Raw genomic sequence first — 20,516 nt, forward strand, 5'->3', positions numbered from 1 at the left:
AGAAGCACCGTTAGCAAGCTAGCAGGTGAGCTAAAAATAAGGGCACATTAATTCCCAGGCGCTGTGAATGAAGCGGATTCATTGTGTCGACTCACTACTGTGAAACACGACTGGAGGATGGATTGAAAAAACGTCAATGAGATTATTAAAGCCAGCAAAAACTAATCAACAAAAATAGGGTTAAAACATCAGGAGGGGATGGCAGGTGTCGAGGAAATGACGCACGATAATGAGTCCTAAAAGCTGTTATTCACACCACTTTACACCTCTAACAGCCACTTTCACAATCAAGTCATTTCTGAGAGTTAAATAACTGTCTCCAGGCTGAGTCACACGAAGCCCAATGTCAATCTGTCGGCATACGAGGAGAGAAAAACACGGAGTATTTGTTCACAATTTACAGGTGCAGCAAATAATTAGAGTAAGCGCTTTTGGCGGTCTCAAAATTTCGTGTTGTCAATTGTCAAAGATTTTATCACAATATATGGTATTATCACAATATTGACGTAAGCTAAGTTACGGTAACTCGTATGATAACAAAAAAATTCTATGTGTATTGCATAAACATTTTGTAAAAATGCATGGGTAGAGTAAACAAATGTTTCGACGAAATTACATCGCAAAAGGATTATAAAGTACGGAGTAAAATCACGTTATTTGGTATTAAATAAGAAAAGATCATTAGCTAGAATTAATTAAAACTTTTGTAGTTGTTTTCATCGAGAGCTTGACGAAACTATTTAACCTTTATTGCGGTGTTAACGTACAATTGCTCTAAAAATAATCACGTAACTTTAGATCAATTTTCAGCATGTCGTAGACTTCACGTGAAAATGTTTAAACTATTATGCTATTTGGTTTTGTACAGAGTTGTATTCTTTGCTTTGCTTAACAATTGTATTTACTTGTTTATTTTTATATTTTACATGTTCGAAATAAAGTCTGAAGGTATTATCACGTTATTGACGAAAACTATCGAAAGTTACATTAACTCAAATAATAAAAAATACTATGTGTATTGCTTAAAAATTGCGTAAAAATGCATGTTTAGAGTAAACAAACATTTCAACAAAATTAATTAGCAAAAGCATCATAGTGTAAAATCAACAGTGATATGAAGATTACAGTTACTATGTTAATGTTAGTTTTAAAAATACAACTGAATTTTATTCGTTAACTTCATTTATTAAAAACGTTATGATTCATAATTAAATTACGACTACGATTTTAACACGTTATTAGGTAATAAAGAAAAGAGCATTAGCTAAGATTATTCAGTTGTTTTTGATTGTTTTCAGTGTTAGCTTAATGATAACTTTTGAAGCTTTATAGTGGCGTTAACATACAATTGTGCTAAAAATAGTCACGAAATGTTTAATCAATATTTCAGCATGTCGAAGGCCAGATTAACGTGAAAATGTTTGAACTATTAAGGTAATTTTTTTTGTGTTGAGTTGTATCTATGCGAGTTGTAAAAATACAACTGAATTTTATTCGTTTTTAACTTCATTTATTAAAAACGTTATGATTCATAATTAAATTACGACTACGATTTTAACACGTTATTAGGTAATAAATAAGAAAAGAGCATTAGCTAAGATTATTCAGTTGTTTTTGATTGTTTTCAGTGTTAGCTTAATGATAACTTTTGAAGCTTTATAGTGCCGTTAACATACAATTGTGCTAAAAATAGTCACGAAATGTTAAATCAATATTTCAGCATGTCGAAGGCCAGATTAACGTGAAAATGTTTGAACTATTAAGGTAATTTTTTGTGTTGAGTTGTATCTGTTAATTGTAAAAATACAACAGAATTTTATTCATTTTTAAATTTGTTTAATAAAAACTTCTAGATTTATGATTAAATTATGACTACGATTTTAACACGTTATTAGGTATTAAATAAGAAAAGAACATTACCTAAGATTAATTAAAACTTTTGTAGTTGTTTTCATTGAGAGCTTAACGATAACCATTTAAACTTTATCGTGGAAATAACGTACAATTAAACTAAAAATTGTCAAGAAACATTAACTCAATATTTCAGCATGTTGTAGGCCAGATTTACTTGATAATGTTTAAACTGTGTTGAATTATGTGCTTTGCTGAACAATTATATTTACTCATTTATTAGATTTTTTATATGTTGGAAATAAAGTCTGAAGGTATTATCATGATATTGGCGTTAGCCAAAATACGTTAACTGGTATAACAACAAAAAAAATACCACGTGTATTGCTTAAAAATTGAGTATAAACACATGTTTAGAGTAAACAAACCTTTCAACAATATTTATTTACAAAAGGATTAAGTACTGTGTAAAATCAACAGTGAGATAAAGATTACAGCTACTATGTTAATGTTAGTTGTAAAAATACATCTGAATTTTATTTGTTTTTAACTTAATTTAATAAAAACTTTGATTCATAATTAAATTATGACTACGATTTTAGCACATTGTTAGGTATTAAATAAGAAAATTAGCTAAGATTATTTAAAACTTTTGTAATTGTTTTCATCAAGAGCTTAAGAATTTTAAATATTTCAGCATGTCGTAGGCCAGATTTCCATGAAAATGTTTGAACTATTAAACTAATTTGTTTTGTATTAAATTAAATTATTTTTTTATTATTTATTTGAATGTTTGAAATAAAGTCTGAAGTCTTAACAACATTGCAAAAACAGTAAAAGTATTCTTAAAAAGGCACACTTTTGAAGTACCTACAATATGAATAGTTTACATGTTCATTATCACGATATATTGAATAATTGAATATTCGCAAGTCTAAATGAGCAATTACTTACTGAAACTATGCAACTAAATTGAATAAAGTCTAATAATCGTGGTTGACTAAGCTGAATACTAGTATCTTAAAAAATATCTAGTGAAATATGATGTACTCTCATCAAGGCAAAGATAAAAGAATCAGTTATTAGAAATTAGTTAATAAAATTATTGTTTAGATTTTTTTTATCTTTTCATTAAACAGAAATTGGGAAGAAAATAGAAAGAGTCAGTAATAATTCTGACTTCAACTGTATCGAATCATCATCAGAGTACATATTTAGACTTTCAGTTGACAGATAATGAGTACTTATTCCATTTTAAATCAAATACGCAACTAAATTTCGGACATAACTGAATAAGTCAAATCCTTGTAATAGCAAACGTTTACAATCAGAGTTGACGAATGAGATTCATGACATCACAAAAAATGGAATGCTGATTCTATTGAAAGCATTCTAAATAGAACATTGGCGAACATTTGAGTCACATTTGAAATAACTGCTTCAACTCACCATTTACAGCACTGGGGTCTGCACTGTTTTTGGTCTCCGCATTAGCATTCTTGCCGTCCTCGCTGTCTTCATTGAAGAACCCGGAGCTCTCCTGGGAACTGTCCATGAATCCGGATTTTCGATCCTGTGGCACATCCTCGTGCTCCTCAAAGCCTACGGGAACATCCAGAACTGGCCCATGAGAGAGGAGAGGGTTGGAAAGGAGTGCTGGACCGGCACTTAAAACTTCAGCACACACCAGAACTAGCAGAGTAGAACCTGAATAAAAGAGAAAAAACTAAGTTGGTAAGAACCAAGCTAACAATTAAAGAGCCCCTATTATGCGATTAAAAAGGTCATATTTTGGTTTTGGGGGTCTTCAACAACATGCTGATATGTATGCAAAGGTCAAAAATACTTTTATTGTCTTATAATATGCATTTACTTTTATCTAATCACAAAGACTTCCATTTAATTTGTTTAGCGATTCCATTGGTTCTCAAACCCCTTCTTAGCGCGATGCTAATCTGCGCTGATTGATGACCCAGTCTGTTGTGATCGGTCGACTGCGTTCAGCGCGAGACAGAAAGAAAAGCCCACCATGGCTCATCAACACTGTTGAAGTAGCCAGAGTTCAGAGTGTATGTGTGAGCACAATGCAGGAGTGCATTAAAGCAACGCAGACAAACACCAGTGTATTGCTCATGACACACAATCAGTATTAATCCACACAGTGGCAAAAGCTGAACTATTTTGAAACTTGATCATGGTACGCGTGTAAGAACAGCTGGTTGTGGCCATAGCATTGACAAACGGCAGAGGACAGCGAGCTCACAATCATTTAAATCTGCAAATAAAGTGGCACGTTTTCAACGTGGCTTTCCACCAAGTGGCAACCTCCCGCTCTCCCTCGGGAAGCCAATACGGAAGTAACTGAAACTGCAATTCATCAAAATTCCGCTAGTCCTGGCTCCATAATAGAGCAAATTGCAATTGAGCCCACTGTTAGAATGGCCAACTTTACAGCAGAAAAAAAGGTGTTTACAGCCTGGTACAAAGAACGATGTTGGTTCATATAGCTATTATTACCCTCCATGACAACTGTGAGGGGGGTGAATTTTTTTATAACTCCTCCATTTCCTTTATATTAGGTTATATTAAGTTTGCATAATTAAGGGCGTGGCCACTTGAGTGACAGCTACTGTAGGTCTCGCTGGTCACCATTACTTCACCTCAGCTAAATCCGGCAGATTAGCCACTGATCTCGGCATATTCATCGTATTTTTGTGTTGTTTTATGTGGCTTTACACAGTCAGCTGCCTTTTGGACTTATTCCTTACAATTATCAGATGATATGGGATGCTGTGTGCACTTAATTGTGCTCACAAACCATTCATGTGGCCTCTGTTTCCCATGTGAGTAGAGTTATATACTTATACACCATCTCTATAAATGTATTTGTTTTATTTAAGATAATTTATCATTTATGATGTTCTTTAGAGCTGTAATGCCCTCCAGAATGTGCCAGATTGATTAGCTGTAGGCTCTAGAACAGTCATCTGAAGCGTTATCATACAGTGTTATGCTGGAGTTCATCAATAGTCTTGCATTTACTAACACAGACTATATTTGAAGTGTTTGGAAGTAATTTGCGTTTTCCTCCTGTAGAAAAACATCATAAGAGCAATGTTTAGTGGCTCAATGTATTACTACAGTGTTTTGAAAAGTCTAAACACTTTATTGATATAGTGTACAGCCAAGCACATGTGGTCAGAACACAAACGAGTCGCAGGTAATAAAGTATTAAGCGTTTCTCCCAAAGTAAAGCCTGTCTGCCAGGTCTAAGCAAAGTGCCAGCAGGTGTCTGTTGCTCCGCTCACTCTCCGCCTCTTTGCCCTTGTTTGGTATCCCGCCAAGGGTGCGATGACGCGCGAACAAAATGGCGACGGTTGGCCGCGCCTACTTGTAGCTTCTTTTGCGCTCTTCAGAAACCTATGGGTGACGTCACGGATACTCCGTCCATATATTTTACAGTCTATGCTTTCCACGCGATATGAGAATATAAAGAGTTAACCAGATACAGTACAAGCCACGTGGAGCAAGTAACAAAACAATTAAGTACATATTTTACAAGCTAGAGAAAACAAGGCGGCAACCATTTTAATAGCACTTACTTACACTTCTTAAATTGAGGAAGAAATTAATCCATAACCTGTGTACTGATAAACTTCCTGTCAAGCTCTGATAAAGTCCCATACATCAACAGACTTTTCTGATCCTTCCTTTAACAAATAGCAGATGAATCCCCTGTTACAGCGTAGATTATTGCATTAATCAGCAGAACGTTCACTCATCTTCAGTCATGATCAGTCCCTCACACACCAGCACTCTGCTAGCATTTGAAGGGAAAGGCTCGCTCACATTTTACCAGATCCGGCACTTCATATTTGGTATTGTTTCATGTCGACGTCGATACGAACAAGATCTGGACGATTGACGAATCATATAAACGACTCTGAGTCTAATCCAGGGGTGGGCAAACTTGGTCCTGGAGGGCCGGTGTCCTGCACAGTTTAGCTCCAACTCGAATGAAACTCACCTGCGTATAGATTTTTAGTGATCTTGAAGACACTGATTAGCATGTTCAGGTGGGTTTAATTAGTGTTGGAGCTAAACTATGCAGGACACCGACCCTCCAGGAACGAGTTTGCCCACCCCTGGTCTAAACCTTTATATTAAAAAAATATATCTAGATATATCTAGATTTTTAAACAAGGTGCACTTTCAGATTTAAACGTCAGCTGGATGTTTTCATTCATTTAAAGCGGTGTTGCACACTGTATTTTCATAAACCCGTAAGGGCTCTTTAAAGAATATACATTTCTTAAAGAGACAGTTTACCCAAAAATGTCACTTCTGTCAGAACTTACGCACCCACCATTTGTTTTAAATCTTTATGATATTTTTTGTCTTCTGTAAACAGAAATGAAGATATTTTAACACTAGAACTGCCAGGGAGGACATGGACTATTTAAATGGTCACTTATTAACTTGAAGTAAAATCTATAAAACTGTAATACCCAGACTTTCCTAAATGTTAGTATATTTCTTTAAAACAGTATTTCATTAAAATTACAAAACACACAAGAGTTCTGAGTATTTCTATGTTGATTTACCACAGCTCTTAAATTGAACACATACATTCGTTTTCCGCTACATATTTCCATGCCTTTGAATATGCGTGCCTCTGTTGCCTAGCAACTTCCTGCTAACAAAACATAACTGACAGCAAAAATATAAATTTACTTAAGATGTGTCGTTCATAACATCATATTCAGTGGGGTGAAAAAACATTGCAGTACTGCCTGACAAAACGAGGTGCGCACTTTAGCAACTCGTACACATTTACAGGCTGTATAACAAAAATAAATCGATTTTCAGGATAATGACATCATAAAATATGATGACAGACATTTAAAGCTTAGTTCTAATATCTCAAAACATATAGCGATAATAATATCTCAATAAAATATGTAAATAAGACGTGAGAAAATGACGTCTTATATGAGAATGAACATTGACTTCCATATTACTTCTTTACCTACAATGTAAGTCAAGCTACCAGTTTCCAACAATCTTCAAAATATCTTTAGTTTTTGGTAGAAGAAACTCAATGATTTGAACCGATTCAAAGGTGAATCTTAATGTTTTGGGTGAACTGTAAGATTACACCCATTGGCCCAACGACAGAATCCAGTGACTTGGTCGAAGGAATTCTGCACGTATGCCTTTTCCTGCACTTCTGGAAAGAGTTATTTTAATTCATTAAAATTTGTTGACCCATTTCTCTTCTGAGTAATTTAATCTGACTCCAATTTTGATTATTCCAATTAGTTTTTTTAGCTGATCATATTAGTAATTGTGATGTACTTCAGATTTTGATAGTTTTTTGGGTCTGATGTTCTTAATTGTACGTTCATTAGGGACCAAACGCCGCTCAGAGTTCCACACCCCGGGATTGCGTTTCTTCTCACAACACTCTGAAGTTAGACACAGTAACTAATACTCAAGTAGTCTGGTTATCTCCTGCTCACTTGTACTAAAAGAGTAGTGAATTTAGTCAAATGCTGATAAGTTGCACTCTTTCAGAACTATCCCTTTAATAGCTTCAACGTTGACAGATGGTTTCAAGGCTGCATAGATCCATCAAACACTGACTGGAAACTTCTCGAATCCTGGCCCCTGATGGGCTTCACCCGCAGATGGCTGGGTATCATGACGGCTTAGCGTTGTCTCTCAAACCAGCCGCTCTTATCTTCCCTCTCCAACCCGGTCATGGCAGGATTAGCATCGCTTCTTAACACTGGGCAGCCAAAGAGAGAAACAACTGGACTGGATTCTGCAACTAACCTTCTGCCGGAGCCAAGATGGAGTCTCAAAACCAATTACACAGTTCTCTAAGTTTGACACGGCTTTAGTTTTTAATTCATGGAGCTGTTTAATGAAATATATTCTCTAGCGAGGCTGGGTTTAATTAAGGAGACCAGCAGGCTGACGTCTCCGCGACTCTGGTATTATATTTAGCAAGTGGTAATTAACCGGGTGGAACAACTGGGCACTTCCTGCTCCAATTTATGAATCGATCAACTTCGCCTTTTTGGAAACGTTCCAGCAGTTTTAGAGACTCAAGATGCGCAGTGAACTCAAGCCAGAAATTAGATGGCAGCCGGAGAGCTTAGTTCTGAATAACCAATTGACATTTACTTTGTAACCCTGTTGAGATTAGAAGCTAGGGCTGGACGATTTGGCTAGATTATCACAATAATTTTTTTCTTATCAGTCGATGTCGATTATTATCACAATAAACGTCAAATAGATGTATCAATTTTAAAGGCTTTTCAACATGCCAATCGCTTTGTGCAGCTGATTTAACACATTTTGTTACATGTTTTAGCTGTCTGACAATATAAATAAAAAATAATAAACAAAAGAACAATCTTAATAACTTCAGCATTTACGGTTCAAGTTTTTAACAACCAAAAACATTACTTACAAGTTATTGGATATTATTGTTCAACATCAGAACAAAAGTCAAGGTTTGGAACAGAAAAGGTGAGTTAAGAGTGACAGAATTTTCAGTTTTGGAAAGTTCGGCCGGGTTTTTCTGAGGTAATTTAAGAATACTTTCAGAGCTGCCAATAGTTTGTAAAGACTGCCCTCCTCATTCAAACCACATGATTAAATTAAATTCAAACTATGAAAATGGACTGTTTTGGTGCTGAAGCATGTACTATAAGGCACGGCTTTCGAAAATGACGACATGAGAATAGTTGTGCTGATGCTTGTTGATGGTCCACGTTTACCAACACTTGTTTGGGTCTGTAATTTCTTTGCATCTTCATATACAGTTGAAATTATTAGCCCCCTTTAAATTTTTCTTCTTTTTTAAATATTTGATTTTATTTAGATTTTTGAATTGATTTTTGCATGATAATGTTAAAGCCTGTCTGAGATAAGTGTTTAAAGTGTGTAGTGAGGGGTTTTTCAGCCTTAAAACATCTATAATAATTGTAAATTGTACTTCGCGGATTTCACCTATTGCCGGCTATTTTTAGAACGTAACTCAAGCGAAAAACGAGGGACCGCTGTACATAGTCTTCATTGTATAAACAAGTCATTAAAATGAATCTATTCATTTTTCAAAGTTACGAATTTGCTTTTAAAATTCTCATACAGTCACAAGCCTCAAAAAACACTTGCGAAATTATCAATTATAATCCAAACTCCAAACTATTGCGAATGATCACATTCCCATATCGATGCTGAAGCAATATATTGTGCAGCCATATTTCAAACATCAACATTTTGGGGAAAAAATGTTGTTTTGTATTGGGTCTGTATTAACAGAACCTCTTCAAAAGTCTTGGGATGCAATGCACAAGTCATTTTACTTTCATTGTGTCTTTTTAGAGCAAAAATTGGGTTATACTAGATTCAAACAAGACCAGAAGGAAATACTTGCTGAATATTTCAACTCTTGGTGAGCTCAAGTGCATGAACATCCTCATACAGTAGCCTCATCTCTGTATTGTGTGTCCTCAGAAAGTGTCAATGTCGAAACCACGGCGGATCACATTAATTATGGTCGACGCAATCTGATTTTCTGCAAGGCCACTTCTAACCTCGAGTGAAAATGCGAATGTGCTGACAGCCAAACTCCAACACATCTATCTCTGAGGATGCTCTTTGGCCTCGCGCCCCCAGAGACGCTCTCAAAGGTTGGACACACATTTGATGGTACATTAATCATAAAAGCTAATATCTCGTTTATCGAGGCTCTGCGGCAACAAAGTGCGTCCGTGATCTTTGCACTGGAGAAAAAAAAGAGTAACTCAAGAAGATAAAATAACTGTGCGTGAATCTGAAGGACGAAATGTAAGACGTGAGAAGTCCACAGATGCCTGAATTTATAATAATCGAATTACGCCTATTTAATATTTAGCGTGTTTGCGGAAGACTTGGCAACCTAAATAAAATATTTAAAATCACTTCATTATTCATCCTCCATTTTATTTTTAACCTTTCCAAAGTTTCTTTCTTCTGTTGAACACAAAATAGGATCTTTTAAAGAATGTTTTATATTTTTTCCAACTATGAATGTCAATAGTTTCCATGCAAATATACAAATTAGTGCAAAACTGTATTATCGAATAGAACATGTAAATAACGTTTTCGCAAAGAGAGCAAAATTATCCCTTTCTTATAAACTGGTGCCAAATACCAAAATGAAAAGCTTTCTGTGGTGGGAGAAGTAGCTGTGGGCTTTATTTCTTATATAATAAATGACTTGCACCTTTTATTGCGATGCTACAAAACGTACATAACGTTATATGGATAGAAACATAGCTAATTGCTTCCTTTTTCCAACATTCCTCAAAACATCTTATTTTGTGTTCAACAGAAAAGACAGTTTAACGAATGTCAGAATGTCAGGAATGACATTTTTCCAATTATGGAGGTCAATGGCTACCAGTTTTCCACCATTCTTCTAAATATCTTAGTTTATGCTCAACCAAAAAAAACAAACCACTTAAGATTGAGGAAACGGTAAGTACATTTTCAGTTTTTGGGTGCACTGTCCCTTTAAATAAATGTATGCGCATCTTTTATTGTGATATGTGCGCATAATATTAGGTGGACGGAAACATAGCTAATGGCTTCCTTTGTCTAACATTTCTCAAAGCATCTTATTTTGTGTTCAACGGAAAAGATAACATTAACGAATTTTGGAATCTGGTAGTTATTGACTCAGTCACAGCGGAATGAACCACCAATTACTCTGGCATATGGTTCTATGCAGTAGATACTCTTTCAGCAGCAAGCCATTAACTTCCATAGTATATATATATATATTTCTTAATACGATGGTCAATGGCTACATCCAACATTTTTCTAAATATCTTCTTTTAGGCCCATCAGAATAAAAACAACAATTTCAAACCACACTTGAGGGTGAGGAAATGCTAAGTACAATTTCATTTTTTAGTCACACTATTTCTTTAAATAAATGTGTTTCCTTCACAGTTTATGCACATTTTCTTCTCATTCGATAAGCATTCTACTCAGTTGTGCGGACATATTTTTTTTACATGAGTTTTTAAAATGTATGCGCATCTTTTATTGTGATAGTGCAAAGTGCGCATAATATTAGGTGGGCTGAAACATTGCTAACGGCTTCCTTTTTTCCAGCATTCTTCAAAACATCTTATTTAGTGTTCAACAAAAAGAGGATATTTTAAAGAATGTTGGAATCTGGCAGCCATTGACTCACTCAGCTACAGCGGAATGAACCGCCAACTACTCTGGCATATGTTTTACGTGGTGGATACCTTTCCCGCAGCAAGACATTGACTTCCATAGTATGTTTTTTTCCTACTATGAAAGCCAGCTGCTACCAGTTTTCCAACATTCTTCTAAAGATCTTCTTTTATCTTCAACAAAAAATGATTTCAAACCACTTGAGATTGAGGAAATGGTGAGTATATTATCAGTTTTTGAGTGCACTATTGCTTTAAATAAATTGGTTTGCTTCATAGTTTATGCAGATTTTTTCTTATCTAATAAAATACTATCGTAGTCAGTTGCGCAGAATTTTTTATACGCATTTTCAAAAGTTATGTACATCTTTTATGCAACAGTGCACAATTTGCATAAAATTAGGCAGATGTAAACATAGCTAATGATTTTTTCCAACATTCCTCAAAACATCTTATATTGTGTTCAACAGATGATATTTTAAGGAATGTTGGAATCTGGCAGCCATTGACTCACTCAGCCACAGCGGAATGAACCGCCAACTACTCTGGCATAGGTTTTATGTGGTGGATACCTTTCCCGCAGCAAGACATTGACTTCCATAGTATAATTTTCCCTACTATTGAGGTCAGTTGCTTCCAGTTTACCAACATTCTTCTAAATATCTTCATTTATGTACAGCAATAAAACAAAAACAATACAATGCTGTGGTAGGAAAAGCCACTCTGGGCTTTCTTTCTTATACAATAAATGACTTGCACCTTATAGTGCGATCAGTGTTTCTCAACCACGCTCCTAGGGGACCACCAGCTCTGCACATTTTTCCTTGTCTCCTCAACAAACCATACCTAATTCATACCTAAATACTGAAAGACCTGTAATGGGTGTGACAGACAAAGGAGACATCTAAAACATGCAGTGTTGGTAGTCCTCCAGGAACATGGTTGAGAAAGACAGGATTATGGCGGATGGAAACATAGCAAATTGCTTCCTTCTAACATCAAAACATCTTATTTTGTGTAAAACATAAGAGACAATATTTTAACAAATGTTGGAATCTGGCAGCCATTGACTCACTCAGCTACAGAGGAATGAACCGCCAACTACTCTGGCATAGGTTTTATGTGGTGGATACCTTTTCCGCAGCAAGACATTGACTTCCATAGTATTTTTTTTTTCCTACTATGAAAGTCAGCTGCTACCAGTTTTCCAACATTTTTCTAAAGATCTTCTTTTATCTTCAACAAAAAATGATTTCAAACCACTTGAGACTGAGGAAATGGTTAGTATATTATCAGTTTTTGGGTGCACTATTGCTTTAAATAAATTGGTTTGCTTCATAGTTTATGCAGATTTTTTATTATCTAATAAAATACTATCGTAGTCAGTTGCGCAGAATTTTTTTATCCGCATTTTCAAAAGTTATGTACATCTTTTATGCAACTGTGCACAATTAGCATGAAATTAGGTAGATGTAAACATAGCTAATGATTTTTTCCAACATTCCTCAAAACATCTTATATTGTGTTCAACAGAAAAGATAGTTCAACGAATGTCAGGAAACATAGACTTCCATAGTATATTTTTTCCTACTATTGAGGTCAGTTGCTTCCAGTTTACCAACATTCTTCTAAATATCTTCATTTATGTACAGCAAAAAAACAAAAAAAAAAACCCAATGCTGTGGTAGGAGAAGCCGCTCTGGGCTTTCTTTCTTATATAATAAATGACTTGCACCTTATAGTGCGATCAGTGTTTCTCAACCACGCTCCTGAAGGACCACCAGCTCTGCACATTTTTCCTTGTCTCCTCAACCAACCATACCTAATTCAAGTATCAGCTTATTAGCAGAGACTGAAAGACCTGTAATGGGTGTGACAGACAAAGGAGACATCTAAAACATGCAGTGTTGGTGCTCCTCCAGGAACATGGTTGAGAAAGACAGGATTACAGCGGATGGAAACATAGCAAATTGCTTCCTTCTAACATCAAAACATCTTATTTTGTGTAAAACATGAGACAATATTTTAACAAATGTTGGAATCTGGTAGCTATTGACTCACTCAGCCACAGTGGAATGAACCGCCAACTACTCTGGCATATGTTTTATGTGGTGGATACCTTTCCCGCAGCAAAACATTGACTTCCATAGTATATTTTTTTCCTACTATGAAAGTCAGCTGCTACCAGTTTTCCAACATTCTTCTAAAGATCTTCTTTTATCTTCAACAAAAAATGATTTCAAACCACTTGAGATTGAGGAAATGGTGAGTATATCATCAGTTTCTGAGTGCACATTTGCTTTAAATAAATTGGTTTGCTTCATAGTTTATGCAGATTTTTTCTTATCTAATAAAATACTATCGTAGTCAGTTGCGCAGAATTTTTTAATCCGCATTTTCAAAAGTTATGTACATCTTTTATGCAACAGTGCAAAATTTGCATAAAATTAGGTCGATGTAAACATAGCTAATGATTTTTTCCAACATTCCTCAAAACATCTTATATTGTGTTCAAGAGAAAAGATTGGGAAACATTGACTTCCATAGTATATTTTTTCATACTATTGAGGTCAGTTGCCTCCAGTTTACCAACATTCTTCTAAATATCTTCATTTATGTACCGCAAAAAAACAAAAAAAACAATGATGTGGTAGGAAAAGCCGCTCTGGGCTTTCTTTCTTATATAATAAATGACTTGCACCTTATAGTGCGATCAGTGTTTCTCAACCACGCTCCTGGAGGACCACCAGCTCTGCACATTTTTCCTTGTCTCCTTAACCAACAATACCTGATTCAAGTATCAGCTTATTAGCAGAGACTGAAAGACCTGTAATGGGTGTGACAGACAAAGGAGACATCTAAAACATGCAGTGTTGGTGCTCCTCTAGGAACGTGGTTGAGAAAGACAGGATTATAGCGGATGGAAACATAGCAAATTGCTTCCTTCTAACATTCTTCAAAACATCTTATTTTGTGTAAAACATAAGAGACAATATTTTAACAAATGTTGGAATCTGGTAGCTATTGACTCACTCAGCCACAGAGGAATGAACCGCCAACTACTCTGGCATATGTTTTATGTGGTGGATACCTTTCCAGCAGCAAAACATTGACTTCCATAGTATATCTTTTCCCTATTATGGAGGTCAGCTGCTATCAGTTTTCCAACGTCTAAAGATCTTCCTTTATGTTCAACAAAAAACAACGATTTCAAACCACACTTGAGGGTGAGAAAATGCTGGGTACATTTTCGTTTTTTGTCTGCACTACCCCTTTAAGGATGAAAATACAGTATATTTGCCAGTCTAACTTCAGCTGCTCTGTAATCTGGTTTTATTTTGCTGTGAAACATGAATCAGACGTGCTTTTACAGTATCATGGCAGTTGCAGCATGCCCAGCGCCCACCTGTTTCTGTCTGAATGCTTTCAGATGTCTTAATATAGTGCGCATTCATCCGTTCAGACCAATCCTCTGCCATCTGATACCAACACAGATAGCGACTATTGTACTAAATATACAGGAGGTTTAGCCAGCGCCGGCATCTGAAAGAAACCAGGAGCCTAAATGCTAAATAAAAGGATTCATAAACATTCGACCCCACCAAAAGAGCTTCAAAGTGCGAGACTTCAGCAACACACTGCCAATGCAAAAACAACGCTTGCCAGCTAAACTCCCAAAACCCCTTTGCTCTGAGACAAAGCCCCGTCTCAAGCCAGCAGCGCCAGTAAAGGAGGAAGAAATGCTGATGTCACCTGACCTGAATGGGTTTGTGGGCTGTGCCAGCTTACATTGCAGCAGTGGCTGTGGGTGGAGGTGGCATCAGATTTACAGTCCACAGACTGGCAGCTGCAGGTCTGCGGTGCGAGATACTGCTAAAGAGGGCATACCACGGTACAGAATGAGACCTTTATTCATACTCCATGTTGTTTCAATTGATGGATGTCCAAATTGACAATGACACTATTAAATGGATAACATTACAGTGAACTAGCTTACTGTACTTCAAAAAATACAATTATGCAAGCTCTAAAAGCATAGTGTTACCATAGTAAAACCATAGTGTTCCAATGAATTGCGGATAAAGTTACTATGGTATTAATATGAGTTTTATGTTGCATAGGAATATTTGTCGAAATAGCTAAAAATACATTTAGTTAATGTTATTTGGCAAAAATTCATGCAAATATTGAGTAAAATATAAGACATTTTATAGTTTTAATAATGTAAATATATCAAAAGTTAATTTGATTAATAATATACATTCATAACACAACTTCAAAAATGATTGTCAATATAGTTGTATCTCGACCAAATACTTTGAAGTATGCCACAGTTTAAGATGGAATACCATAGTAATCCTATAAACATTGGAATTCCTTGATATATATATATATATAGGGATATATCTATATACATGTAGATATATATCTATATCTCTCTCTATATATATATATATATAGAGAGAGAGAGATAGATATATATATCTATATATATATATAAATATAGGGATATCTATATATCTATATCTCTCTCTCTCTCTCTCTATAAATATATATATATATATATATATATATATATATATATATATATATATATATATATATATATATATATATATATATATATATATATATGTTAGCCTTGCCATGAAAATAATTAAGTTTTAACTAAAATTCAGAAACCGTTTCTGTATTTTGTGTAAGCAAGTATTTTACAGTGCTTTGAAATCCTCAAAAACGTCTCTGTTAATGTTTTTAAACTATTTTTTTTGAGTTACCAAAGTCAGATGAATGGCAATTTCACATTGATCACATCCATAACGAAGCCTTTTCCTCATAAATGCTAAAATATTCAATAAAATTAACATCAATCATGTTTGTTCTACAGTGAGCCGACTCTTATCCTGTTGATTAGCATTATTTTTGGGGGGGTTGGGCAGTTTAATTCACAATTCAAAAGTATAAATAAATAGTATTTTGTTGTATACTGCAAACTCGCAGACTTTATTGGTCACATCCATAACGCATGTTCATTTTCATCATTTCAAGTACAAAACATGTTTACAGATTGATATTTTTCTGATCATATAACTCTGTGGTCAGTTGTTCTGGAAAATATAAACAGATGTTTCAATATAATGTGAACATATACTTTCTACGTGAATTTATGTTTTGAGTTTTTACTGCAAATGTCACATCCATAACGCTGGAACGGCTCATATATATATATATATATATTAGGGGTGGGCGATATGACCTAAAATTAATATCACGGTATTTTTCATCTTTTGAACGGTGACGGTATAATATCATGGTATTACTTTCAATAGCAAAATAGTATACATCTCAAGGAAGAACGGACAAAAAAAGTTTTATCTCTTCACTTCTATCACTCTTTAAAAGTTTTGGTTTCGGTTTGGGTCATTTTAAATGCTCCGTCTCGTTATGAGCTGATCTTCATTTTTCTCTGTTTGTGGAATAAAGCGGCACCAATTTATGAGCAGACAGAGCAGGATTCTCGTGATGACCACCGGCGCAATACCGCTCTTTGTTATGAGCCGTAGTTTCAGTATAAACTTAGTAAAGGCGAGTTTCTTTGGCGATGATGTGTACAGTGTTAGATTTTACATTTAGCGGACATTTGCGCTGAACACGCAGTGAATGTAACGCAACAAGATTCGGGCACCTTGACACCTTGACAAACTCTCGATTGATCTCAGCTTGGTGATCAACATTTACCTCATGTCATGCTCGCTGTCATCTGCGCCATTATTATTATTATAACTTTAAGTGAGGTTTGCAAACCTGTGCACTTTTCACTCTTCAGCCATTTGCATTTCCTGCGGTAACAAAAGCTCCGTCATCTGTCACCGGGAAGCGTTGAGTGATTGACAGCTAATATAAACCAATACCGCGGCAGGGTAGAGCGATTTCAGCAAGTTTTTAGAGAAAATCAAATCAGATTGCACTATAACCATTATATTCAGACACACAAATGCTCCCAAATATATTATGAGGGCGCATAGATTAAATTTCGGGTGCACATGCGACCAAAATGGTTTCGAGCCCTGTAGTATGAGGACAGGTATTCAGACCACAACTGAACGTTTGAAGAAAATTGAATGCCTTATTATTTAGAATTAGCTATTATTGATGTAAATGCAGCTGTTAAAGGCACATAATTGATTTATTACGGTATTGACGGTATTAGAAAATCCATGTCGTGGCGCAATGTCACACCGGTGATGACTATGACACCGGTGTACCGCCCACCCCTAATATATATATATATATATATATATATATATATATATATATATATATATATATATATATATATATATATATATATATATATATATATATGGTATTGTGTGATTACGTTAGTATTTACATGGCACTCCAATAAACACTGTGGTATATACATGGCAAAAACAAGACCACATAAACAACTTTATATGTAAATACAATACTATATGTATTTATTTAATACAATATGTAGTACGCCAAGGTACTTCAAAGAATACCACCGCAGTAAAGATAACAAAATAACTTGGTATCAATAAAATAAGGTAATACACCACAAATATTACAGCATCTACAAATATTACAGTATCTATATGGTTTGAACATGGTACTGTACATAAAATCTGAATTAAATGACAATACAGAGCTTACAGCGTTAAAATTAATGTAAACTAAATTGTCCTACAAAAAATACCATGGTATTAGTTAGAAAAACATTGTATTATCATAGATTTTTTTTTTAAATGGCAAAACATTGATATATAAAGGTGTTGGAATTAGTATGGTATTTACATTGCATATCATCTGTAAAAATATGGTATGCAGATGGTATAAACATTATGTCGTTAATATAACCTAAATTAAAATGGCAATGCAGTACTTTTATAATGACGTTAAGTATTTACTCTATGGTACATCATGTTATATTTAGGGTCACTATTGTGTGTTAAAAAAACAACAACTTTGTATTACCATAAATGACCATGATATAAGGGTATTAGGGGTTAACATAGTATTTTCACAGTTCTCCAAAAGCACTGTAGTATCTATGTGGTAAAAACGTGATATTGTATCTGTAGTCTAAATTAAATGCCTTCATACTATGATTGATTCAGATTGGCTGGTGAGCATTCATAGGAAGTGCTGTTATTGCCAGATAAACGCACAGATAAAGTAGTTCTGTCAAGGTTTTGACTGCATTACAGCTCCATATCACTACGCTGAACGATTTCAGTTATTCCACAGCTACAACAGTCAAAAAAAAATCACATCAAAACACAACAGAAGGCTTTGGCGGAGATGAGAACTAGTGCTACACACCGGAGCAGTTCGAGGACAAAAACCTACAAATGTCTGAAATACAACATCTGAACAGTGACTTTAGCAGTGAGAATATATAGCAGAGTATAAGCACATTAAATGATGACAAGACAATAAGCTATTGGAAAATGATGCATTAACACAACTGTTGCATCACCACAGGTCTGCATTATTTTTCGAATAATTCAATGTTTAGTATTAATTCCTTGTGTAAATCAGTCGCTCTAGGATTTTGCAGAGCCACATTTTTTATATTTGTGGCCTAAAATGTGATGGCTTTTCTCAATACATCATTTGCTTCAATTTAGGGCTGCATGATATTTGAAAATTTTGACAGCGATATTTTTCCCCTGCGATATAAATACAATTTTACTGCATGACCAAAACAGCTCTATTTGGAAAGTCATTTCTTTAGATTGATTGGGATGATTTGTATGGGAGTGACATAAATATATTTTATGTAATTTATTGTATACGTATAATAAACTACAGTCATAATTAAACAATGGAGCAAACGTTAAAGTGAAATAAACAGAGCTTTAATGGTTTACTGGGCAGTGCCTAACAGTATTCTGGTACAGAAATTGAATAATCGAATGTAAGAGCATTGCATAGTCATCATCGTCTAAATAATTAAATAAAATTAGTTTCTTAAATTGCTTTAAACTCTTAAAATGTTCATAAAGGTCTTAAAAACACATGCTAATGTTAAACTTTCACTCTATAATAGCTCAATTCTGCAGTGTCTCCACAAATCTCGTGTTTTGACCTGTGGATTCTGGTCATCTATATTCATAACTCAGATTTTGCAATGTGACTATTGCGGATGCACGCATTGCGATATCGATGCTCAAACTATATATTGAGCAGCCTTACTTCAATTCTTCTGTTTTGATTGCAAGAACTATTGTGGTTTATACCATCTAATCAAATGACTATATATATAGAGCTTCAAAAAAGCTCAAAGTATTGTATTATTATAGTAATACCACAAATGTATTACTACACAGGGCTGAACATCTCCACAGCCTAGTATTCTATCCACAATTGGTGATAACCAAAGTACTCCAATGAATTCAAATAGCATTAGCATATCAAAAAGCACATTAATAACTATATATTAAGTTATTAAATGGCAGCAAAATGCATAAATCAAGATCCTGATATGACATACCCAAGCAAGCATTTTTTCTTTTAAAAAGATGTCTAATAGATGTCTAAACATAGTCGTCTAGGCTAAAACAAGGCTAAATTTGGGCTGTCAATGAAAATCAAATAGACGTCTACTAGGCCAAAACTAGCCATCAAATAAACAGAAATTAATTACTACACATATAAAGTCTCTCTAATCTGTCTATTTGATGACTAGTCTAGTTTTGGGCTACTTTTAGATGTCTATTAGATTTTCACTGACAGCCCAAGTTTAGCCTTGTTTTAGCCAAGCTGTCTACGTTTAGATGTCTATTAGACGTCTATTAAACACAAAACTGTTTGCTGGGACAGTGTAATTAAGACTTTTTAATGAAACAAAACATATTAATTTACATTTCTTTGCATTATATGCAGAATAATCTAACAATTTCCAGATCCATATATTTCCAATGTCATTTTATGTCTCGGAAATGCAGTCAGACCACAGTCCTTTCCTTAAAAACAGTGGCTTTCCTATGTATATCATTAATTTTCCTTCAGCTTAGTCTCTGATTTATCAGAGGTCGCCACGGCAGAATGAACCACCAACTACTCTGGCATAGGTTTTACAAATCGGATGTCCAATGTAGGGCTGGTCGATATGGTAAAAATGCAATCTTGAATTCTTTTCCATATTGAACGATAATGATATATATTTCTATACCAGTTGTTAATGCTTCCAGATTTAAAGTACCTCAACAATGACTGAAGCAGCCTGAGCTCACGAGAAAACGTAAGTATTTTACGTTTTGACAGTTTAGTGGCTAATTCGTATGAATTCGTACGAGTTCAGTCGTACGAAATTGTACGATTTTAAAAAGGAGGCGTGGCACCTAACCCCACCCCTAAACCCAACCGTCATTGGCGGATAAGCAAATCGTA

General features: G+C 34.9%; 1 protein-coding gene across 1 annotated transcript in view; it reads right to left on the reverse strand.

Annotated features, from left to right (window-relative positions):
• podxl2 (podocalyxin-like 2) overlaps nt 1–20,516 on the reverse strand; it is a 43,183-nt gene that overhangs the window by 20,604 nt on the left and 2,063 nt on the right. Inside the window, exon 2 of the mRNA XM_056447967.1 lies at nt 3,301–3,558. Coding sequence (XP_056303942.1) covers nt 3,301–3,558 — 258 coding nt within the window. The remainder of the gene's footprint in view (nt 1–3,300; nt 3,559–20,516) is intronic.

Source organism: Danio aesculapii, chromosome 22 (genome assembly GCF_903798145.1).
Source record: "Danio aesculapii chromosome 22, fDanAes4.1, whole genome shotgun sequence".
Lineage (NCBI taxonomy): Eukaryota > Metazoa > Chordata > Actinopteri > Cypriniformes > Danionidae > Danio > Danio aesculapii.